This window comes from Trachypithecus francoisi, unplaced genomic scaffold (genome assembly GCF_009764315.1).
Source record: "Trachypithecus francoisi isolate TF-2019V2 unplaced genomic scaffold, Tfra_2.0 Lachesis_group15, whole genome shotgun sequence".
Taxonomy (NCBI): Eukaryota; Metazoa; Chordata; class Mammalia; order Primates; family Cercopithecidae; genus Trachypithecus; species Trachypithecus francoisi.
Window position 1 is genome coordinate 57,653,399 of NW_022681460.1, and position 25,940 is coordinate 57,679,338.

The 25,940-nt window shown below is 43.4% G+C and overlaps 1 protein-coding gene across 9 annotated transcripts in view; it reads right to left on the reverse strand.

Annotated features, from left to right (window-relative positions):
* Positions 1-461: 461 nt before the first annotated feature.
* The window catches only part of ARID1B (AT-rich interaction domain 1B), a 442,707-nt gene continuing 417,228 nt past the window's right edge, over positions 462-25,940 (reverse strand). For 8 of the 9 annotated variants that reach the window (XM_033234961.1, XM_033234967.1, XM_033234968.1 and 5 more), the window contains 7 exons: positions 20,482-20,620; positions 20,052-20,224; positions 13,976-14,126; positions 11,388-11,484; positions 8,510-9,293; positions 5,736-5,866; positions 462-3,580 (listed from right to left, as the gene is read on the reverse strand). In XM_033234961.1, the coding sequence (XP_033090852.1) occupies positions 1,856-3,580; positions 5,736-5,866; positions 8,510-9,293; positions 11,388-11,484; positions 13,976-14,126; positions 20,052-20,224; positions 20,482-20,620 (3,200 nt within the window). In that variant the 3' untranslated portion in view covers positions 462-1,855. The remainder of the gene's footprint in view (positions 3,581-5,735; positions 5,867-8,509; positions 9,294-11,387; positions 11,485-13,975; positions 14,127-20,051; positions 20,225-20,481; positions 20,621-25,940) is intronic. The other variant, XM_033234963.1, reaches the window with a different exon arrangement.

Consider the following 25,940-nt stretch of genomic DNA (forward strand, 5'->3'; position numbering starts at 1 on the left):
GATTCTTTTTTAACATTGCACAGTATAAATATTATACACGGTGGAGTAAACTAAATGTAAAATAACTTTGAGGCACACAGAAGAAACAAGGAATAGATTGAACTTTGATTAAACTGAGATGGAGTTAGTAAAAGGCAGAATGTTAACATTTTCAGGCCAGTTAAGCTTCTGAGATCTCACCTCAAGTGGGTCGGCAGCCACCTCCCGTAAATACTGGAAATGATCATACCTCAATGTCGTTAGACTAAGTTAATTGCTTCAAAGAAAGACTAATTAGCTAAGTAATTTGTGAAAATCAAACTGTTGCTCCCCACTCTAAAGTAGGTAACCCCTAAAGGTCTCTTCCAAATGTAGGGTTTTATTATGTGAATACACTGCTGCATTCCCCTATTTCTTGTAAATAACTTGATTACTAGGAAACCACTTTAAGGAAACTAGAACAGTATTCAAGAACACCCATCACAGTGCTTAACAAGATTTAATGTACATTTATTCTTAACATGTGGAACATATAAAGATTTTATACTGAATAAATGATATTCATTAAGCCAGAGGAAAAGGAGGAATTTACATCAAGTTTTTTTCTTTTTTTTTTTTTAAACTACATTATCTTGAAATACAAATGTGGATTCTCGTCACTGAAAAATCTTTGAAGTTGTGTTTCTTCCTTTTAGTTGTATTTTTTTCATTTTCTCTTTTTTGTCTGTACTGGTAACCATTTTCTAAATCAATCCATATACAACCATTTCCACACCTTGATCCATGAAGCAGTGATCAGTTGCTCTCCTGAAATCGAGCATGACTTTATACATACAGAAACTTGTACATTACCCTCTTTTTTTTGTTTTTTTGTTTTTTTTTTTGTTTTTTGTATTTTTTCTTTCTTTTTTTGGAGATATGGCCCTAATGAAAAAATATATAAAATAAAAATAAAAAATTATTTAAATCTACCATCACTTCGTAGTTACCACATCATGAAAAAGAAACTAAAAGTTTGTACTAAAAAAAAAAAAAAAAAAAAAAAAAAAAAGAAAAGAAAAAAATGAGGGTATGTTTAATGTACAACTTCTATATACATCACAGCCCATAGGCAGTAAAAAAAATATTTAAAAAATGATTAAAGGAATTGTGAAGAACTGTCATGTGGAAGGTCAAACGCCGACAGCAGGCATGACGGGAGTGGTGAGGAGCAGTTTCCGGATCGTTGTCAGGTATGTATTTTCAATCTTAAAAAAACATTGTTTTTGCTCCCAGCCTAATGGAACCATTTTCCTGTGGAGAAACCAGTATCATTTCATAGTTTTGACTACTGACTGACATACCTCCTTGAGCCCCTATACCTGTATCTGTAGAAATTTCTATTGCACAGAACTTTGGGTGATGGGATGCAGTTTTTTTTCATTCTCTGAGGAGTAAAACGCATAGGAAATGGATAATTTTTCACCTTTTTGACTCAGTGTGGTGAAATTTTTGCATCTGAGCATCTTTTGCCACAACTTTTTTCTTTAAAGTCAATTTGCTTCCCCCAAAAATGCAATACAACATGGAAAAGAACATTAAAAAGATCTGTGAAAAACCAAAAGTGACCTTTGAATGCACTAGACAGCAACTTTGGTTAAAAAAAAGAAAAAAAAAAAAAAAACCCCAAGGATGTACTTATACACACAGACAGCAAATATTAATTTCGTAACTGTTCAAATTAATTATTTAATTCCCAATTGGTAAATAGTGAATGGGGCAGAGGAGCAAAGATTTTCTTTTCCTTCTTCCTACGCTGGATAAACAAGAACAGAAAACAGCCAGTTATATGTGACCCTCTAATCTTCACTCACACATGCTTGCCTTCTCACTTATGTCATAACTGCCCAATCTGAAACAGTACATCACAGATGACAGATGCAACCAGAGAGTTCAGGACAGCTGATATCGAGATATCCAGCAACCGGCCCTCGTGCAAAAGGAATTCCGAGCGGTTTTCGTCCACTCTGGCCATGGCTAGCAAAGCCTTGGCCGCCCTGCACATCATGTCCACGCTAGGTGGTTCCAGGGGCGGGGGCTGCATGTGCATGAGGTTGTGCTGGCTCTGCTGGTACTGGGCCATCGTGACCCCATCCTCTAGGAAGCTTATCAAGTTTCCAATGCTTCCTTTCTGCACAGCTATGGCCCTTGCTGCTAGCGCGTCCCCTTGGGCAAGGTTCGATAAAAGCGCCATGGACATTTCTCGACAGACTGGGTTTTTGCGATCCCCAACGTACCTAACTAATGTAGCATAGAATTTCTCCTGACGACTAAATGGAGGAGTGGCCAAGATCAGGTCCACATTATTGTCCTGGATACTGAGTTTACAGAGGGTCTCCAGCACAAGTCTCTGAGGCGACAGGACCGAGTTGGGTCCCACAGTTGGAAAGGGATCTTGTGCCTCTGCAGACGGGCACACCATCCAGTGCAGCAAGCCATCCAAAATTGGCAAGCAGATGCTTTCCGTGTAAGCAGACAAGTCTAGCTGCCCGGAAATGTTGGCCAACGTGACCAACGTGTTATCCCTCAAGACCTCGAGGCAGTCCCACCACCACTCATCTTTGCTGCAGGCCACCCCCTTGTCCTCATCCTCCTCTTTCTCGTAGGTCTGTGGTGCTCGCTTTCTCTCTGGATGCTCGTGGTGAAGAAGAATCAGCTTCCCCAGGATCAGCACCAAGCCTGGATGTTTGGACATTTCGGCATCATTGCCAGGCACGAACGACAAGCTACGGACAATATTGGACACACAGATGCATCGCTTAGCCAGCGAGTCCTGCCAGTGCGCAATGGTGCACAGAGGAGTCTCGTCTCGGCTCCTGGGCTCGTCCTCCAGCAGCTTGATGTTCCGGTGACTTTTGGCTTGCTGGATACCAAAGGGAAACTTACTGCTTTCCGTCTGGGGCCCAGGGTTTGCGTCTTCAGGCAGTGCCCCTGGCCGAGCAGAGAGGACGTCATCGATGGTTGCTATGATGCTTTTCTCTTGCTGCTCTTCAGAGTCTCCTTTGCCTTCTTGCTCTTTCTTTCTACCTGCGGAGCTTAAGGGGGGAGGTGGGCGCCTGCGAGGAGGAATTTCCATCTTGCTCTCAAAGTGAGTCTGAATGTGCTCGGTGGTGTCGCCCCCGCCGAGCTGCCAGTGCAGAAGGCCACTATTGAACTCCTGCACACGCCCCAACTTGTCAGATCGGTCAACAACAAACAGGTTGTTCTTTTTGACTATCTTTATTGGCAGCTTGTCAAACTTACTGGCTTGCTTGGGCTTCTCCTTTGGGTCTGCAGCGGCATCCGGGGCAGTCAGAGCGATGCTGCTCTTTTCATCGCTTTCTGTCTTCTCGCTGTCTTCCTCCTCGTCCTCCTCGTCTTCCTCGTCGTCATCAATACATTCAGCATCTTCCTCCTCTTTCCCAGAATCGTCCACCAAGGACTGGCTGTCGTCCTTCCTTGCTGCGTTGTGATCAAGTGCTTTTTGGCTGGGGTCTCCCACTTCATATTCCATAAGAATTCCAAAAATGTCAATCAGGCATTTTCTAAAGTACTCGACTAAAAGTTCCAGAAATCCAGACAACTGGAGAGGAGGAGGAGGAGAAGAAAGAAAGAACAGGTACAATGTCATGACATCAAATATCATCAAGGAGGGTAAAGATCCTGAGACCCGTCAATACCTTTTCATAATTGTCACACGTTTGTCTTCCTTTTTGGCTGGACTATGAAAGATAAACTACCTTTCAGGTACGGCGAATTTCCTGAATTTCACAGTATAAACTACACCGACATTTAGCATATTTCTTATTTGCTGCTTCCTTGCTTAGACTATCTACACAAAAACTTTTTATTCTCATATTTCTAATATTAGCACTGAGGGAGCGCCTTGCTGTTCTTTACCTTTCTGTTCCTGATCTAGAGACAATGTACTCATTATTAGAAGAGTTAGAACATGGATTTTATAGACTCTTTTGCCCAAAGTGACTCTGTTCTCTTCTATTATTTATCTGAGACTTGCTTGCCGGGATTTTTATGGTTGTTTTTCTTAGGATTTTATGGTTATTTTTGTCTCAGGTACCATAGGTTACCCTAATTTATGTTCTCTATATATCTTTTGGAGGAGGTAATTTCAGCAATGTGGTAGCTCATGAACACTGAAAATTAAAAACAAATCAATTTAGCCTCTGATAAATAAATTAGAATGTTTCATAAAATGCAATTTTACATTTCAGTTATTTATGACTCTAGCTGAAAGACAAAAAAAACTATGAGAGAACCACTGACTATGAGAACAAATTCGGTTTCCTTTAAGCAAATGTTTATATCAAGAAAAAACCAATACACTTCATGATTAGCAACTGCCCTCTCTCCCAACACCCCCGCCACGTTTAGGAACTCTAGAGTAAGTAACAAACAGGATTCTTTCCTGGTAGATGTTGGAAATCAGCTATACCTTCATATCCTACTGTCAGTGTCTTGAAAGTAGAGTTGGAAACATTTTTAAGAAGTCAGGGGAAGCCCCTAGCACCAACTAGAAAGAATTGCTTTTAACGTGCTGAAGGCACAATGTTCCAAGGGCATTTTCCCTTTTTTTCCCAGGGGAGAAGGGAAAGTTAATAAAGCAATTCTGGTTATGAAAATATGTGATCAACAACAGTTCACCTAACGTAAGGATGAAAGCGCATTTTACTCCAGCAAATGCAGTACACAGTTTTTAAATACTTATTTTCTGTTAACACAGAACTCGTACAATGTTTATGACCTTATTAATAAACTTTCTAGCAATTGAAAAATTGCCTTTCTAGGCTGATAATGAGGGCTTAAATGAGAGAAGAAAGAAGTAGAAGATTCTGGCCTTATTTCCATAGAAGCAAGGAAATTAAGTGTTTTAGTTTTTGCACTGAAAGTAGAGAGTTGTTTGTATACTGTAGGGAAAATGACCTTTTTCCATTTTTTATTTCTAAATATTTCTTTAAAAGTCTATAGTCCAGTGGACTCTTGGGCATTTTTCCTGATCTTCAGTGCTCGTCTCTTCTAGCTATTATGCTGGAAGCTACCTGAAGCCTAACTCCGAACAAAGGAGGGGTTTAAGCTCATTAATAGTAGTAGGCTTTTACATGACTGCTTCAAAATAACCTGGAGAGAGGCAGAAATGGGAGAGCACAGACTAAGAAATAAGTTTAGCCATGAGTTCATAACTATTTTAGCTGACTGAGAGGTACATGGGGGTTCATTAAACTGTTCTCTGTCCTTCTATATATATTTATACATTCTATAAATGTATAGAATATAAAATTTCTAATCTTGAATATCTTTTTAATGAAAAGAAAGATGTCAAGTCCTCCTGGAAAGTAGGGTAATGTCCCATTGCAACCAATTGTGTTTCCAATGCTGACTCCAGTCACAACTTAATGTGATATTTTGATTACTTCCCATTGGCCTGCTAATATTCATGCTAAACAATTTAATGTTACTACTGTCATCTATCCCATATACACATACACACAGTCACTGTTCTCTTGTAAGAAATAGAGTGTGTGTGTACACACGCTAAAGACTACAATGAATATTATCCCAGATAACTCTACATTGATTAAGGCTGGCTGATACCAACTGCAGTGATTAACAGTGTTGGACGCCTAGTGCTAATCAATTTAGGCATTAGTTCAAGCACAAGTGTGCACGGCCTGATGCTCTCCTATCCTAATCTGGTTGTTAGCTGGACTATGCTGGCTTACCTGGGAGAGATTGAAAGTAGCAACAGTGCTGTCATCATACAGAAGAATATTAATAGTGTCCAAAGCCCACGTACTTTCAGCCAAAAGACCTGATTTAAGGGACATCATCACACGCCATGCCTCTGGAGTAACTGAAGATGGGAAAGAACAAGGGTATCATGAATGTTGACTCTATGCATGAAAGAACGAAAGTTAACAAAAGAATAAAAAAAAATAAGTGGAGTGTTAAGCTAAATATTGACTTTAAACAAATGCTCTCAGGGACAGTTAAGCGTGATCATTTCGGATTTTAAATGGAGGCCATAAGCTGCAGTGAGAAACTTTTGTGGTTTAAGATCTTCTCGCTTTGTTGGTCACGTAGGAGCCGAAAGTGCTTCTAGAGGTGGAGTGGCTGAGCACAGATGGCCCTTTCTCATGGCCGGGTTATTTCTTTCAGCCACCCTACAGAGTCTGCAATGTGGTATCAGAGCTTTTAATAAATGAGTCAAACCCAAAAGTGGTATTTGTCTTCTTTTGCCTTTGCCACTCGCAAGTGTCTCGAGGTGGCGTCCTGGAAGGCCGCCAAGTATGCAGGACATGGAAGCAAAATTTAACTCCAAAACAGCCTCCTCAGACACACGGCCTTGGCTTCTCAGGCTGCTTTCCTCTAGTCCTATGCTCCTGCCTCGGAACATGCTGTGACAAATATCAGCACTTTGATGGCTCAGATTTCTCAGGAGTATGGTCGGAGCCAAAGAATGGGAAGTAATTTGTTGTTTTCCCTATTCCTGCTACTAAAGAAAATAAAATGATCAGGTAGAAAGTTTGTAAGATTTGCCATGAGATGGGGCTGTGCGAACAGACTCAACAGGCATCGAATTTCGCAGGAGTTGTGGCAGCAGTGCAGGGCACCAGCCCGAGAGGGCAGAGACCCAGCTCAGCCAGACCCTTGGAGCCGTCCGGAGGCTGGGGGCATTCTCCAGGTGCCAAGAATCATCGGACGTGCAGGAGGACACTGTGGCTTTTCTACTTTTATTTTAATTGCATCTGCTTTAAAATTTTCTAAGACAGCTACATATTATTTTTACAATAAAAAAATCAAAATTACTTTAAAAAAATAAAAATATAAATTTCCCTAGGTTGAAGACAAATGCTATATAACCTGCACTGGGAGATTTTTTTAAATTTAGATATATTTATTTAAACACACAATATATGTGTGTGTGTATATATATTTCTATGTATAAAATGGTGCTCAGTGTCTTATGTCTCCTTCTCTCCCTCTGCAACCCCATATATATACACACACACACACATATATATAGAGATACAGATACACATTATATATAAAGGGATAGATGTATGTACACATAAAGGTATATATATATAAAGGAATATATATATGTGTGTGTGTGTGTATACAGTGGCACAATCACTGCTCACCAAAGCCTTGATCTCCTGGGCTCAAGTGATCCTCCTACCTCTGCCTCCTGAATAGCTGGGACTACAGAAATGGATCCCACTTTTGGCTAATTTTTTTCTTTTTAATAGAGACAAGGTTTTACTAGGTTGCCCAAGAGTGGTCTCGAATTCCTGAGCTCAAGTGATTCTCCTGCCCTGGTCTCTCAATCTACATCTCCTTAACGTCCAGTGATTGACTTCTTTCAAATTATTAATATCTTTAATTTTCTAATCACTGCAAAAGATTTTAAGTCAATTTGTTCTTGAGTTTTTTTGAGTAATTTTTCCCAATATAACTCAGACCTATTATCTTTCTTCCTGTGTTAAAAGTACTTCAAGGGCTGGGCACGGTGGCTCAAGCCTGTAATCCCAGCACTTTGGGAGGCTGAGACGGGCGGATCACGAGGTCAGGAGATCGAGACCATCCTGGCTAACACAGTGAAACCCCGTCTCTACTAAAAAAAAAAATACAAAAAACTAGCCGGGCGAGGTGGCAGGCGCCTGTAGTCCCAGCTACTCGGGAGGCTGAGGCAGGAGAATGACGTGAACCCGGGAGGCGGAGCTTGCAGTGAGCTGAGATCCGGCCACTGCACTCCAGCCTGGGCGACTGCGAGACTCCGTCTCAAAAAAAAAAAAAAAGTACTTCAAAAATAGTGCAGAAACCCTGTGTGTACTCCCAGATAGTCCAGACCTCTGATTAGTATTCAGAACATCCCACAGAGGATAAACAAGTAACATCATCAGCATTCAATTGACATGGTTCTTGGCCCAAGTCTACCAGTGCGTTGGATGATATCAGTTCTATGTATCACAGCATAGCATGTTCTATATGTCATACCATCTATCAATCTACATATTACAGGCAGGCTTTAACTTTTTCCCATGGAAATTCACTGTATGTTGTCATTAAATTACAGAGTGGCTTGCCTTCAGATTTTCTCAGGTCACCTTTAGCATTTCATTAGCCTCACGGGGGAGTCTGTTATCACATATTGTAGTGATTCAGTGGCTTGGTTAAGTCCAAATCTTTAAGCCCAAAATATAATATATAATCACTGAGGATTCCCTGATCTCTTACTTGAAGCTCTGATCTTGAACACAAATAATACTCACGTGTAAAACTACCATTTTATTTCACACATCTTTTCTGGCACTATTTCTTAATTCAGATTAGCAGCCTCCAACTATTACTCCTATATAAAAATGCATCTTGATAATTTCTAGTCATAATTTTTTCATCCCTTTAAGATGAACAGGAACAGTATCTATACTACAACTAAAATTCTACACTGCAACTGGAATTCATTTCGGAATGAAAGCTTCGGAACTCTTACCGATATCTTTGGAGGTAATCTTTCGCCTTTGTTTCAAGACTGGTTGTGATGCTTCCACTGAGCCAGGAGGAAAGGTGATCTCCCTTCTGATTGGGGGTGGTTGGGGTGGTGGCCCGGTGACCTGGGATGCGGGGACTGTGGGCATGACCTTCTGCATCTTCATAGAGGGCAGAAAGGGAGACTTGCTTGGAGACATGCGGTTCTCCAGGGAGCGCTGGAAGGATGCTGGGCTGGGCGCCCTGGAGATGTGATTTGGCAGTGACGGTGGCGTCTGGTAGGACGGCTGTGGCGGGCGCGTGATGGGCTGCATGGAGGCTGAGGACGACATATAAGGCTGACGCTGGCTGACGTGAGAAGGCCACTGGCTCTCATGATTTATCCTCTGATCGGGTACCATCATATCGTCCGTGCGGTTCATGCCTGGGTAAGGGGGCGCCTGTGCAGGGCCGCCAGGGCCCTGCCTGTTCTGGTAGGGATAAGGCATATCATTGCGTGCTGCCCACATATTCTGCTGAGGCCCCTCGCTGGAGGACGACTGCAGCGGGCCGCCCATCATCTGAGGCGGGATTCCGTGCGTCTGGATCTGCCCAGGGCCCTGCATCCTCTCCCTGCTGTAGGGATATGGGTACTGGCCCTGGATGGGCCTGCGGTCCGGGCCCGAGTAGGAGCCTCCATACTGATTGTACATCTCCTGCTGCTGGCTGCTGTACTGCATGTTGTACATGTCGCCCTCGTGGCGCTTGGCTGGGGGCCCGTACATGCCGTCCATATGGCGTTTGTAATTCTGGAATTCGCAGAAAGACAAATCATCCTGATGTACTCTTACAGGTATAATCACACACTGAAATTATGCAAAATAGTTATTACCTGCTAGAATGTTCATTTCACAATGAATATGGGAAGCTCCTATAACAACTGAGAACAATCTATGTTCAATATTTCAGTATTATATACACCATGTCACACACTCAGGAAAGGGCATCCAAAATTTGTTTTCACGTGTTTGAAACTTTCTGTGGAAAAAACAAAAAAAAGCCTCCTCTCCTTAGGCTGTGCCACCGGGACAGCCAGCATTAAACTCCCACACAGGCAGATGGCGCCCGGGCTGGGAGCTGCACTAGGACCATAGCAGGAGGCAGAAGGACCCTCTCACAGGAGAGCCAGCATCCAGGGGCTGGCCTGAAAGGGTCTCGGGGTAAAAGGGTTTCTTGGGCCTCATTTTATGGAAAAGCCTCCAAACAGGACTCGGCTCTCCAGACTGGTCACCCAACATCCATCCCACAGCTCCTGCCCTGACTTCTAGCCTGGCCAGGTGCGGCTCCCCGAAAGCCCCACTGGTCACAGCACTGAGGACAGGGCTGGCACCACACCTGCTACTAAGCTTGCTTCCGGGATGCTCCAGGACCAGTGCAGTGGGTAGGTGGGACTCTGATGGGAGGCAGTGAGATGCTGATGTTTTTCACTTTACTTGAAAACTGTTTAAGATCAGTTGGTTTAAAAACGCAATTCATGGCCGGGCGCGGTGGCTCAAGCCTGTAATCCCAGCACTTTGGGAGGCCGAGGCGGGCGGATCACGAGGTCAGGAGATCGAGACCATCCTGGCGAACACTGTGAAACCCCGTCTCTACTAAAAAATACAAAAAAACTAGCCGGGCGAGGTGGCGGGCGTCTGTAGTCCCAGCTACTCGGGAGGCTGAGGCAGGAGAATGGCGTGAACCCGGGAGGCGGAGCTTGCAGTGAGCTGAGATCCGGCCACTGCACTCCAGCCCCGGCGACAGAGCAAGACTCCGTCTCAAAAAAAAAAAAATGCAATTCACTGGCCAGGCGCAGTGACTCACGCCTGTAATCCCAGCACTTTGGGAAGCCGAGGTAGGAGGATCACCTGAGGTCAGGGGTTCGAGACCAGCTTGGCCAACATGGTGAAACCCCGTCTCTACTAAAAATACAAAAATTAGCCAGGCATGGTGGTGGGCACCTGTAGTCCCAGCTGCTTGGGAGGCGGAGGCATGAGAATCGCTTGAGCCCAGGAGGCAGAGGTTACAGACAGCCAAGATTGCGCCAGAGCAAGACTCCATCTCAAAAAAAAAAAAAAAAAAAAAAAAAAGGGCAATTCACTGTGCCTGTATGCTCCAGCAAAATTAAATAACTGAAAAATAATATACATATTATTATACATAATTATTTATTATAATTCTATAACATATACATAGTTTTCAAAATTTTTATTTTTTGCAAGAGGTCTCAGATCTGAAAAGTTGTTTAAAAATAGCAAAGTCCTGTATGTCTGGAAAGCCACACCATGAAGGGTGGTTCTCTGCAACAGCACTGGTCACTGTGAGGGGGAAATCTTGCATAACTTAGCATCTCTGAGCTGCGATGGTCACCTGTGAACCAGCAAAAACCTGTCCCACTTATTCAAAATAAGTATCATTGGCATCTTATCTCATTTTTTAAAAAGCCGATTCACTTTCACTACTAGTATATAATATTTTACGTTGTTTTTCTACACATTCTCCTTAAAGCACTGACGAATTTCTGTTCTAAAATGGCTTCTGATACAATAGTATGCACAATAGATACATGTTTAAAATATACTCACTCTAGCTCGGGCTTGTTATTATTTACAAGGATGAATACACTCAACTTCTTGTTACAAGTTATATTTGTTTCAGGAAACCATGTATCAAGAGTTATTTTTAATGTGCTGACTTCAACATCCCAGGAGTACTTTCTAGCATTAACTATATCCTGAATGCTCAACAAACACTAATCATTTTTGTTAGATATCTGAAAATCTTCAGAAGTAAGAAAAGTTTGAGTTTTAGCCTCCAGGAGAGAACCAGAAAACACAGCACCCCATGCCCACTTGCCAACTCACCGGCTGCTGTGGGTACAGGCCGGGCTGGTGCCCTCCATACGGCGGCTGTCCCGAGGGAGGGCCTTGGCCTGGATACTGCTGCCCATAAGGTTCATGCCTGGAACAAGGCATTCAAAGACAACTTAACTGAGAAAAAGCTTCAGGCAAACAGAGAAATAAACAATCCATTTCTGGAACCCTGACTCCCCCAAGCAGCTCTGTGTGGCTTTCCCCGCACACCCCTCCGACAAAGGCCCTCTGAGAGGCAGCTGCACGCCAACTGTTAGCACCAGGGATGGGAACACCCATTTTGGGAACAGTGCCAAACTCCTAGTTCAGGCTGTTGGCTAATAGGTGTCAGAGGAATACCGGTTGAGCAGGCAGGCACCCTGTAAGTACTTGTCAGAGCCTCTGGCCTCTGCCTTGGAGGCCGCAGCCCCGCCTCTCCACTGACGTGTACCTTAGGAAGTGTCGTACAATGCTGTGATGTGAAGCATTAATGGAAGCAAGAAACGACCAGAAGAACTGAAGACTCAAAGGCAATGTTCCTAGAAGCACCGGAACATCAAAATGTTTGTACTTTGCACGTTCTCATTATGAATGGAAAATGTTTAATTCTTAAAAGCTATACTTCAAATTTAATTTCGATGTTAGCTAATCGTTGTATAAATACAAGTTCTCAGAATTTCACAGTCCTATGCCCTAAAAGGCTACAGAAAAGAATGACAGGGATGATTTGAATGCACACCTATTACATCTTAAAATGGAAATGAATAATATATTCATTTTTCAACTACTAGTATATTAAAAAATTATAAATACCATAAAAAATAGCAGGTTTTAAAAGGCAATAGATTTGGAACTTTGAAAAATACATTGGTTTAAGTTAATATACTAAATCTTGTAAGAAAGGGTACAATGGACTGAATATATTCCTAAGCTGATCAAGGAATGAGAATAATAAAAACAAATAAAAGAATTTTTAGATTATCACATGTGAAACAGACATGGGAACTTCTGATAACTACTTTGATATCTAAGAAGGAAGCTCAGAGATAGGAGGAAAGAAATGTATTTGACATGGGTAAAATTTAAGTTGCATAACAAGCAACATTTTTCAGAAGAGAAAACTTAACAATGAGGTAAACCCCTCTTTAATGTGGTAGAGCCAAGATAATTGTTCTTCTTCTAATCTTGCCAGCTACCCCCTCAAAAAACATCTGTAGCTTTTCCTGGACCCTCAAAAACAAAACAAACCTAACTGAAATCCTTGATTCAGCACACTAAACATTACCTTATAGTTAACTGATTAACGAATGTATCACAAGTAAATATTGGCCACATTATGGCCAGGTTAAGAATCAGAAGAGTCAATTCCTAGGTCCCTAGGAGAAAGCACCGTGTCTTCTTAAACATGGGATGGACGCCCAAGAACAAGGCTCACAAACAGTACCACAAAGAAACCTCATTTGGTAAAGCCGTGATTTTTCAACCTTTTTCTCCTCTGTATTACACCGAGGAAGCTTTCCCACGGATCGGCCCGTCCCTGTGACCCCAGCATGTGGCCTGATGAAACGTGAGCGGCTCTGGCCCAGCCGGTCCCCAGCAGAACAGCACATGCAGCTTCCGAAGGCAGCGATCCCAAAGCCAGCTCCACCCTGTGGCACACCACTGTGGCTCCGGGGAGGGAAAAGCCCTTCTATTAGGACTCTATCTTTTTTTCTTTAAAAATCTGAAATATTACATGAAAACCTTGCTTATAATCATGTCTCTTATGAGGAGTTAGCGAACATATCAACAAGGGGAAAGGGTTTCTGTGACAATGAGTATTGAAGTCAGGGCCCAGGCAAGGGACTTTCTCCACAAAAAGAAGCCTACCCTATGCCATCATCTTAGGAAGCAGTTTTCAGATTACCTTTCAGAGCCATTTCAATAACTTTTCCTCCTAATTGCAAATCAATCTGAATCATCAGTCCTGCAGCTGAACTTGCCATTTTAACTTGCAAGTTTAACTTGCCATTTTAAGTTATTTCAAGATTAAGAGAGGCTGCAGTGAGGCCTGTGCTGTGGGTTTTCTAGAAATGTTTATTAAGGAGCAAAGTATTGTCCCTCTGTTTAAAATAGTCACAGGGAAAAAGCACTGCCTGGAAGACCTTTCCAGAATGTTGAAAGCCCAGTGTGGCTACCACTGCATAGGCCTTTCCCCCAGACAGAAAGAAGGGAGGGAGGGGAGCTGGTGCTCTGGAGGCCCAGGCATCCAGGAGCTCCAGGTGAGCCTCTTCTGGAGTGTGCAGCTGGCAGTCCCTCAGAAGGAAGCGGGGAGCTGGCGCTGGGTGCCAGCGTGACTTGTGGCGGCCCTGGCTCTTGACTTGGGGAAGAAGACTCCTACCGAGGCCAAGGTCCTTCTCCCTGGTCCTGAGTAGCCATCTACTGAGGGCAGTCACCCGACACTCACCTGGTGACCAGCAGCCATTGCCTCTTTACTTTCACAGGAAAGGGGACACTGTATATTGTCACCAGTGGCTCAGCTGCCAGAGCTCAGAAATGTGTGTGTGAGGAAAGCACAGTTTCTAGTAAATCATCTTATCGCCATCTTAAAAAATACTCACCTTCGGTCGTAACTGGCTCCATAGGGAAACTGCTGGCGCTGCCCCATGCCCAGGTTGGACATTGCTCCGGAGGGACTTTGGTTGTACATGTCCTGCATGCTGCTGTTGGGCATTTGTCCTTGTGTCATAAAGGGCTCGCTGCTTCCAGGCACTGCAATATTTTAAATAAAATGCATACATTTAGGCATTTCTGAAAGTCAAAGGCCCATCCATCCCTTCTAGTAATCTCTATTGTCTTTGTACTTTTTCTTTTTTTTTTGAGATGGAGTCTCACTCTGTCACCCAGGCTAAGTGCAGTGGTGTGATCTTGGCTCACTGCAACCTCTGCTTCCTGTGTTCAGGTGATTCTCCTGCCTCAGTCTCCCGAGAAGCTGAGATGACAGGCACCCACCATCGCACCTGGCTAATTTTTGTATTTTTAGTAGAGATGGGGTTTCACCATGTAGGTCAGGCTGGTCTTGAACTCCTGACCTCAGGTGATCCATCCACCTCAGCCTCTCAAAGTGCTGGGATTACAGGCGTGAGCCACTGCGCCTGGCCTGTATTTTTTTTTAATATGGTAGATCATAATACTATTGAAAGAGCCTAAGGTGTGGAGCCAAGACGTGCTCTAGGGGGGCAGAAATCTAAGATGGCCTCGAAGATCCAGCCCCCTCTGCCCGGTGGGCACCTCCCCTTCAGTGTGGGTAGGACCTGTGAATACCATGGTATCACTCCCATGATTATGTTATGTTACATTGCAAAAGGGGCCTAACAGATGTGATTATAGTTACTAATCAGCCGACTGCGAGTTAACCAGAAGGGAGACTGTCCAGGTAGCCCTTTAACTTTGGATCTAGAGCTTAGAGAGGAAGCAAGTCAGAGATATTTTCCTGCTGGCCTTGAAGAAGCAACTGACATGCTGTGGAGGGGGATCACGTGTTGGGAAAGGTGGGCAGAGGATAGTCAACAAGAAAATGGGACTGTAGCCTCACAACCACGAGGAACTGAATTCTGTCAACAACTTAAATAAACTCGGAAGAGGACCCTGAGCCTTCAAGGAGCTCACAGTCCTGGAAGACACCTTGATTTCAGCCTGTGGGACCCTGAGCAGAGGTCCAGTCACACTGTGCCAGATTCCTGACCTACAGACACTGTGGGATCATACATTTATGTTGTTTTAAGCTGCTAAGTTTGTGGTAACTTGTTATATAATAACATAGAAAACTAACACAGGCCCAGATCCATTCCTTACTTGAGTAAGTTTCCTCTGAGTTTAATTTCATTTCTTTTTTAACATTTTTATTATGTTTTTTAGAGACAGGGTTTCGCTCCATCACCTAGTGATAAGAGGTGCAATGGTGCAGCTGCAGTGGTGAAATCGTAGCTTACTGTAGCCTCCAACTCCTGGGCTCAAGCGATCTGCCTGCCTCAGCCTCCTGAGGTGCTGGAATTACAGGCATGAGTCATCACCGGGCCCCTATTTTCTTGTCTATAAAATGAGGCCAGTAATATTATCCCATGAAATGGTTGTAAGGAGGACATAAAATATGTATACAAAGTTAGTTCCCTTCTCCCGTAAGAAAAAAAGTGAAAACCTTAACATTCAGCCACTGATTCACTCCAAAATAAGGATTAAAAAAATATTAGGGAGTTAAGAATAGCTCAAGATGGGATGAAATACAACTATTTCTAACACAGGATGGAGTGCCAATTAGGTAGTATATGCAAATCAGCATCAGCTCAGAGCCTGAAGGAAATTGGGTTCAGTTCAGAAACTAGCCTGATGGCAAATTAAACATTTTAATATAAATTTTCATCACTATACAGTATTGCTACCTTTCTCCATCCTATGATTATGTGAAGCAAAAGCTGGTTAAGATTTTGTGAGCGGATACATTTTGTTAGGCTGGTAGAGAGGGGCCAATGCCAGCATCAAGTATTTTCCCTTGCAATGTGCTTTCACCTATTTTATCTATTTGATCTCACATCATCCTGTGGTAGAACCAGTTTTGAAGTTACTTTCTATTTTGTAGATGTGAAAACAGAGATAGACAGAAATCACGTGGCATAATTAAATAGCTTTTCTCTAATACACAAGGAAATTTAAAAGCAACACCAAATTAAAAATGGGCAAACACATAAATGAACATTCACAAAAGAAAAATAAATGGTCAATCAACATATGAAAAGATGTGTGAGTTCACTAATAATGGAATGAATCCAAGGTAAACAGTAACGAGGCTTTCTCCCTTCCATCTGATTGGCTAATGTGAAAATGATGGACAATGATCATTCTTAGTAAGGGGGTGAGAACCCACACACCCTCACATGCTCTTGTTGAGAACATTAAACTGGTATAAAGTTTGCCAATACCTGCTTTACCTGCTATGGGAGGCTCTGCTTTGGCAACCCCTAAAGAAGTGCATCTCCCAGCATTCGCAGCCTGGGAAACCCCTCCCATGATGCCTTTGGGCTTGGTCATGTGATTAGCATTGCCTAAGAGGGCTCCAGCAAGTGAGATGCAAGCAAAAGTTTTTAAGTGCTTGCTCCCGGGACCTGTCCTCTTGGAGTGCTCCCTCTTGAAATCCATCTGCCATGTTATGGGCATCTAAGAAACTACATGGAAAGGCCCCATGGAGGATGCTGCAGCCAACAGCTCCAGCTGAGTTCCCAGTAGAGCCTGGGGATGATGTCAGCCACTCAAGACATATCAGAGCCCAGCAGAGCTCTCAGCCTGGTTCCCAGATGATGGCGGCTACCTCAATGTCCTAGCTGACAACATGACACACACAGCGAAGAACTACCCACTCTACCATAGAACTGAGAGATATAATTAAGTGTTACAGTTTTTAAAGTCACTAAGATTTGGGGTAGTTTGTTATACTGTAAAAGCTCAGATATTCAGTAAAAAAAGTTAATATCCTTTGATTCAACAGTTCTACTTCTAGGAATCTATTTTGCATAAACATTCTTACAAATGTGAAAAAACTGTACTTCAACAATCACTGCTTCATTGTTTATAATAGCAAAAGATTATGGCACAACTCACCCATTACTAGAGCATTAGGATGTATCTATTCAATTAAAACAAGTAGAGCTATGTGTACAGATATTAATAGACATTTGATATATACTATTCTGTCAAACATATAAAATGATGTTCATTTATATGTAATCAATCAATTCCTCAATCAGTGAAGTAAGGAAGAAGGAAGTAAGGAAGTAAGAAGGCAGGGAAGGCAGGTTGGCGAACAGGCAGGGCCAGGTCCCTCAGGGCTACTGAGGGCTAATATTAGATCAGACTCTTTGACCATGCTACCATACTACAGGTTAACACCGACAGCAGCAGCAACAGAGACAAAGAGTATGTTTTCCACTGAAGTTAGTCATTAAATAGAAAATCACAGCACCATTAAGTTTACTGACAGAGTAAGGCAAACTGAAGAATGGAAAACTATACAGAACAGGAGTAAGACTCTTAGAAAATCTGTTTCCCATGGATTTTCTGTTTATCTGCTTTTATTTGGTACTGAATACACCAGTACCATAAGGCAGCAAGTGAACTGAAATATACTAGAGATTGTACTTGCCACTGGGGATCATTTACATGGTTGATGAAAACATCACAGACAGTCACCAAAGTAGGATGGCTGAACCTTATGATGGTGTGAAAGCAACAGGCATTCATTATGCTCCTCAGTTTAAGATGGGGTTATATCTGGATCAAGTCATTGTAAATCAAAAAATTGTAAGTGAAAGTGTGTTTTCAACTTACCAACATTTTCAATTTAGGATGGGTTTCCTCTGATGTAACCCCACTGTAAGGTGAGAAGTATCCGTATATATCTACCTAGGGCCCAGCAAGGTGATCCCAGAATCATTCTACCCCAACACACTTTATTTTTATAATAAGAAAAATTCTAGGCATAAGGACACAAGGGAAATACATCTACAGTTGTCTAATGTGGTGTATCGGTGGGATATGGGAATGGTTTGTAATATATTTTGAGGCCAAATTCCAAATACTACTAATTATTTTTTTCCATGTTGTCATATTTTCAGAGTCTAAAGCCACCAAAAGCACTAACGAAATGTTTTGTGTAGCATCTTATACCACTAAGAAAAATAGCTCCCCCAACATTCACAAAGCTTTTGAAATTCTAAGCTTCTGGATTTACTGCATGTTCTGCAAAATCCTCACTTGGAATCAGCAGCCCTGAAACTTCTGAAAGAAAAACAATCATAGATGATCTTGCTTTATGAGTGTTATCTGACATATTATACACAAAATACTATGAATTTCATTTATAAATGGTATATGCCCTATATTCAAATTTTAAAGATTTTCCATTGTTCTTTTTCATTGGTCTATAATACATATGAAAACCAAGGCTTTGTACTTTATGCTTCTCTCCATTCAGACAATATTATCAAGAAATTCATGTACCCCAACATCTAAGCACAACACAGGTACTATTATTTAAGGGATTTCAGAGTAAGTACTTCCATAAAAATATTATTCACTATTTCTTCTATGTTTTTTTCTAATAATATTCATATCATTCTTCAATTTCACGGCCTTGAAAGCATTTGGAAGAATGCCCAAGAGCGAAATATCAAGTCTCCACTTGTGGCTTGTAGACCACGGGCAGAACTGAAGGGCAGTGACTCAGACCGTCACAGCCTCAGTGCTGCCTCAACCTTGGGAGTCGGCGGGCATCAAGGGAAGGGCCAACCTGGTGTCTCCTGATGGCAGTCACAAACTCCTGCACTCTCTCGCAAGGATCTCATCAATCCCATCACGGCAGATGCCATTTCTACACTTCCTACTCCAAGATCATACCGACTCCAACATCTGCTCAGCTCCAACCATGCATTCCATGCCTTACCACGGGGACACACCCCAGACGGTCTCCAGGTTCCCCTCTCTAGCCCAGTCCTTTCCCAATCCTCCTCACTGCAGGGAATGATGTCTTCACTTGCTCAGTTATGGTTAGCTTCTCCCTCAGGGCCCGCATTCACTCCGCGAGCACCTCTGATGTACACTCTGCCGGCGGGTTCCCTCTGCGCTGCTGGTGTCCGGCTCCAGTTGGCCAGCTCCCCCTAGACTCTCAGTGATCTCCCCAAAGCTACTCTTACCTCTTTCCGGTGCATTCTCCAGAGACGGCCAGTTATTTACTTATTTATGTATTTATTACAAAAAAAACCTACTCACATCACTTCCCTGCATAACATCTTTCACCTTGGTGAAAAATCCAGATTTATCAATACGCCCACGGACACCGAAAGGGTCTGGCCCTGCTGGCCTCAACGGCCTCAGCCTGTCCCCGGGGCCATGCTCACTGTGCTCTGGACACCCACCACCTGCTCATACACCAAGCTCATTCCTGCCACCATCCCCATGACAGGTTCTCAGGACCCTTCCCTCCTGACCACCCAGTCTAAATCGCTCTCCCTCTCTCCCACCGCACCACCCAATGCCACTGCTACCTGTATTCTTTCTTCCTTTCACCTTCCTGTCTTCCACCAACCACAATCGTTAACTGCTTATTTGTGCTTATTTTTTGCTTCCTCCCAGGAATTAAGAAGGCAGGGAGTCTGTGATTCCCTGAAGGTGGGCAGCGACTCTGATTTAACAATCCACGAGCTAGCGCCCAGCACACACTAGCACAACACCATGGCAGGTGCCGTGAAGCGCATGCTTACTTACCACCGCTGCCAGCCACTCCTGTCTGAGCTCTGTGTGCAGGAACTTAATCCTCACCATGCCTTTGGAAGTGGGTCCTATTATTTTCCCAATTTCTAGATGAGGAATGTAACTTGGTGTGTGTGAGGAGGTGGCAGGTATCCAGAAACAGGGATTATGTGCCGGGGAAAAGGCCGAGGGCACTGAGGCCAGCTGGGGGCAGGATGAGGGCACAAAGAGGCTAACTGCTTTTCCCAAGGCCACAAGTGGAGTGGGATGGGGACCTGGGACCCACACCGAGGCAGCCTGGGCTCAGAGGTGTTCTGAGTGAAAGGTAAACTATTGTGGAACGGCAGACCGTAGAATGCCCACTGGTCCATGCCCGGGCGGAGGTCCCTCTGCACGTACCTTTTCTCATTCCCCCAAAGGGGTCCTTGTTGGGCTCATAGGGCATCCTGCCCATCACATCGGGCATGCTCATGCCCTGCTGGTAGGGGGCGTTTGGAGTCATGGAGTTCCGTTTCGGGAAGGATGAATCACTCACGTCTGAGAACGGGTCGTGCACACTGATTGTACTGCTTCTGAAGAGATGCAAGGAATGAAAGCTTAATGATACAGCGGGAGTTACCTCCAAACAGTACATTCAGAAGATGAACCAATCTTGAAATGTGCAAATGCAAAAACCATCCAAAATAAATGACTTGAAGAAAACTGGTAGTCATCAACATTTAAAAACTCTCTAGGAAATACTATTTCTTCTCTCTGTGAAGTTTGCTCCAGAAAACTAAAATATGAACAAACATGACTTTGTATGGCTCATAGGGTTATCGGAACATACCTTCCACCTTGCATTGGGGTCATCTGTCCGTGAGGGGTGGAGGCTGGGGTAGGTGGCTTCAGGTCACCTGGAACCTCTGCCATGGAATTGCTGCCAGTTGACTGAGGGGTCTGTGGGCCTTGCAAGGATCCCGAGTTAGCTGATAGCAGCAGCACCAAGAGAAAACAGGAAGAAATCCAGAGATTACCAAGTAAGCCCAGCCGCCTTGCTAGTCGTATAGATGAAAGAAATAAATGTAAATAAGACACCATAATGATGTTGTAAAATTCATTGCTTTTATATTGTTTACAGTAAAAATTAGTAAAGAAGATTTTGAGTAAACATATTTCATTTGTGAGCCATAAAACACATTTATATCTTTTGACTGGATACTTATTTTCTGGGGTATTTATCCCAAGAAAATAATCTAATAAAAAAGAGGCTTTAGGCAGAAGAGTGTTTGTTCACCGTTGTCTTGACTGGAAATAATCTAAATGCACATTTTTATAAATGGGATGAAAATTTTGGTGCATCAACTCGATGAATTATTGTGCTGTTTTAGAAACAAAATTAGGAAACTTAGTTCTGGGTCTTAGACAATGTGAAATGTTTAAGATGAAAAGCAAGGACACAAATTGACAATGAGCCTTATGTCATTTCAACAGCTTCTCAACATCTGAATGCGTCTGTGCTCTGTCATTAATAGTATCACTTTTTGACCTATGAAATCAGAGTTGTTATCAAAAAGCACAAGTCATACTGGTTTGGAGTTTTTAAATGTTATCAGGGTGCTGAGATTTGGTTTTAAGTATAATTACATTATAATAACAGAATTGAACCGGTTTTTTCCAAATCTTATGTGGGACTCTGGGAAAAATTAACTAACCTCACCTTGAGGGAAAAACGTAACATTTGCCGGGCTCCTGCTCTCTCATCTCTTGCAGTCCTTAGCATGCTAGATCATCAATAGATACTGGTTTCATGTGTGAATTAAATACTTAATAAATCAGTAATATGCCTACTATAGTCTAGGCTCTCTTCTACACCCACATACACCAGTGGACCAAACTGACAAGAAAGACAACAACCCCTGCCCACATGGTAAAAAAGTGCAGAACCCCCTGAACAAATGGCAGGATTACTGCTGCTTGTGAATAACATTTTCCATGTTATTGCGTAGAATAGCTTTCCCTATGACGTTCCCAAGGCTCACTACAGTTACTATTATTCACATTTTACTTTAGTGGCAACAGAGGTGAAACAAACCACGAGAGGTTCCAGAGGACACTGCAAAGGAGTCAGAAATCGAAAGGAGTACATTATTTCTACTCGGAAAGCCTCAGCTGGACAGAGACATTTCTAGCCAGATGAGGTCTGCTCAGTCCCTGGCCTGGGTTGGAATGAACGCTGGCCAGCAGAGCTGAACACTGCGTAACATCCGTCCCTGTGAACCCTGCACTGAATGACTTAGAGAAGTTCTCAGAGATGCCGGGAATACTGACTTTTTAAAAAAAGCTTTTATTTCCTTTTTTTTTTTTTTAACTTTGATTTTAAGTTGAGGGGTACATGTGCAGGATGTGCAGGTTTGTTACATAGGTAAACATGTGCCATGGGCGCTTGTTATACGGAGAAGATTGATGGCTAATGTAGATGCCTAATGTAGGTACAAAAGAAAAATGTATTCACTCATACTTACAAACCGAATTTGCGTAAAACCCTGGAAACACATGTTAAAAAGGTATATCGGAATAATGGAAGAAAGTCCTCTTTTGCAGATATAAAAGGGTAATCGTCCTGCAGACATGGTTGCCTGCCTAATGCCACGGAAGAGCAACGACTTGCTTCCGAAATTCAGGCAGGCTCCGCTACAGCCTCGACAGCTTCCTTGGAAACATCACTTGCAAGGCTTGATTTCAGAAAGACCCTTATTTACAAGTATTCACATTTCTAGCTAATAAAAAAAAAAAAAAAGGAAAAATCTCTCTTGCCAGTGTTTTTTTTTTCCTTTCATGAAAAAAAAAAAAAAAATGAATGCAACCTCTTGTAACTCCATTAATAGAGGAGGCTGGCAGGCTCTCTAGGACATCCCTACCTTTTGCCAGAAGCTACAAATGTATACTCTAAAGTAAACAATGGAAAGGTTACTGAAGGTTAAGTACATTCACACACTTCAGACAGCATGGCCAGGCTCCTAGCTGGGAAGATAATTTACCCAGCACGAACCTGGTGCCCTAGTTCTGGCGGGGTTGCGGGAAGTAGGGTGGGGAGAAGGAAGAGCTGATATGTCCCAGGTCTACAGTGACTAGAGGTCAACCAGAGGGCACCTCTGTTTATAACCTGAGCCCCTTTCTCATTTATCTTCCACTGAGGATTCCCTAGTTGGATCCATGACAGGTTTTGTGACATCACCTGTCAGCTAATAATAGAAATTCAGTCAGCCACCTGCCAGCCAAGATGGATGGGTTTTTGGTTACAGACTTACTAATTCAATGTGGAGCTCTGTGCCTCACCCCTGCCCCACTTCTCCCAGCCTGGTCCCTTCCATTCCCCTCCCCATCTCCAGCTTACAGGCTGCAGAGGCCATCTGGGGAGGTGCTTCCTACAGCACTCATTGGAAATCCCCCACACCCTTTTCTAGATGCTTTATAACAAGATCCCCACTGGCACCTTAAAGACAAACCATACCCCAAGGCCTTGCCTCGGTTGAGTCTCAATCACTGACTCGCTCTGGTGGCTGGAAGACAGGAACCCAGGTACCCAGTGTGAGAAGCCACATGGCAACTTGGCAGTGATGTGTGGGGTGCAGCCCCAGGAGCCAAGGGGCTTATGCCTCCCAGAGGCTAACAGAATTGAAGCCTAGAGCTGTATTAGCACCCCAAATCAAAATCTGACTAGAGACAGATGACTTGTAGTGCTCTTAGAATACAGTAAAAAGACTTAGGATTTTAGTTGGTTCAGAGCAAAGGCTGGGGGAAAAAAATCTAAAATGTTTCTTCAGAATCTTTTAATTTAGTCTGCTGAATGTGCTGGTAAAAAATAAACTACAGCCGGGCGTGGTGGCTCAAACCTGTAATCCCAGCACTTTGGGAGGCCGAGATGGGCGGATCATGAGGTGAGGAGATCGAGACCATCCTGGCTAACACGGTGAAACCCCGTCTCTACTAAAAAATACAAAAAACTGGCCAGACAAGGTGGCAGGCACCTGTAGTCCCAGCTACTCGGGAGGCTGAGGCAGGAGAATGGCATAAACCCGGGAGGCGGAGCTTGCAGTGAGCTGAGATCCGGTGACTGCACTCCAGCCTGGGAGACAGAGCGAGACTCCGTCTCAAAAAAAAAAAAAAAAAAAAAAAAAAAACCCAAGAAAAAACACACTACAATTATATTCTTCCGGGAAAAAGTGATTCAAAGAACATCAATTTTTACTGTAAATTTGTGTTAAAAATTTTGTAATAAATAAGACTCTAACATGGCCAATAGATGGGAATAATTTTATTTTCCTTTAACAACAAAAATGTTTCCAAGACCATTTCCCTAATGATGGGACTGGAATTGGAGAGGCCACCTGCCGTGTGGGTAGCACTGAATCGAGAGGCTTCTAAAGACCAGGGTGCCTCCGCCTGAGATCCCCGGACGCCTGTGTGTGCCTTGAGCCCCCTGCACGTGCTCTTGGGGCTGGGCGAGACCAGGAGGCTTTCCTTCCACTGCCTCCTGTGTCACAGGACCTCGGTCGGCTCCCTCTGGACTACTAAGAAGAATGTATACCAGGAGTCCATCTGCAATCCAAGCTCTTTTGTGTAGTTAAAATGATAATGTTGCCATAAAAATGGCAGTTTAAACAAGGGGAAAAGGGAAGGGCTGGCTGTTAAGAGAATAGGCCCTCCACTTTCTGAAGGATCTATACGCCTCAGCAGGGCCCCCGTCCTGAAGCTGATGCACACTGGGAGAGCTATTCTCCATACACAAGGGCAGCCCATTCAGTGACACGAGTTCTTTCCTGGCAAATAAAATGTACCCTTAGATCTTTGCAGACATCACCACTTTGCTCCCTACGCCCCACTGGGTTTTTATTTTGGAAAAATAGTTTCAGAGCTGTTCATAGGCAGCTTGTTTTACTCTGTGAACTGGATGTAATGTTATGAGATTTTTAAAATTAGATTTCCCAGTTTTTAAGGGACACCAGAGTTGGCAAAGCCTTTGAATCTTTAAGGATGAGGTTAGCGAGGATTTCTCCTTGTTTTTAGAGCCTACGGATGTAATTCTAGGTATATTCACTACAAGTGCAGTTTGGACCTACAAAGTATTTATATGAGATCCCTTGATTAGGAATCTTGGCTATCAGCTTTACCATCCAGACAGCAGCTACAGGAAATCATTAAAAGCAAAATAACTTCTTGCTCTGGCTTCTATGTGTAAACATCTCATGTGTTACAAAGGTATTTTCAACACAGGCAGAGGTGTCTGGTGGGTATCATGTATACTCTAGCACCAGATGCCCCAGAAAAGACCCTCTACTCCCCAGCTAGCTGGCTGTGGGCAAGGTACTTAGATTCCACGAGACCTTCATTTTCTCATGGATTTTAAAATAGTATCAAAGTCACAGGACTGATGTGAAGATGAAATGATAGCACTTAGAAAAGGGCCCAGCACACTGGAAGTGCCCAGGAAACATGGGCTGCCAGCCATGCTCAGAACAAGCTGTGTACAGGAGCGGCGGGTGCAGCCACGTCTCGTAGACAGGGACCAGGAGCAGTGAGGCTACGTGCTGAAGGTCACTGACTGGGAGCCAGACACAGATAAGAGAATGGTCGGATCTACTGGAGTGAGGTCACCACCCAGCACTAAGGTGCCAATGTCTTCCCCCCTCTACTATTGCATTTATGAGAATATATGATTTTGTAATTTCAAATTTGAAACCCGAACGGTAGAACGAAGGCTAGCAGGGGAGCTGAAAGGAATGGAAGGGTCTCTGTCAGTGGGGAGGGGAGGGAAGGGAGCCGGCAGGTGTCACTGACGCAGCTTGGCCTGTGAGCGTGTTGGTGACGAGCACTGCACCCATTCCTAAGACCACTGACTTCCAGGACAAGGCTGCAAAAGACCACCTGTTTCCAAAACAAGGCTGTGTGGATCCTTACCACGACAGCTTGCTAAACACCCTAGAAGTGAGAACTTGCTGGGCAGGGGACGTTAGAAACTAAGCCCAGGCTTCATTTTGCTAAAGTTCAAATCTGAGGGTTTCTGACAGAGGGTGGGCGCGCTCGAGCTGTCAAACCTGCAGGGTGGCATTTCCTAGAAGTGCACAAGTGTTCAAACAGGCCACTGGGGATCTTTATTTTGTGTAGAGGTAGATGTAATCTTTTTGAATACTTGTATAAGGAATAAACGTATATGGCTCAGAATTCAAAAACTTGTTTTGATTAAGGTACAGCAAAAGAAGGGGTGCCTTCCAAGGGCCAATCAGAAATGGCCACATCCCAGATTTA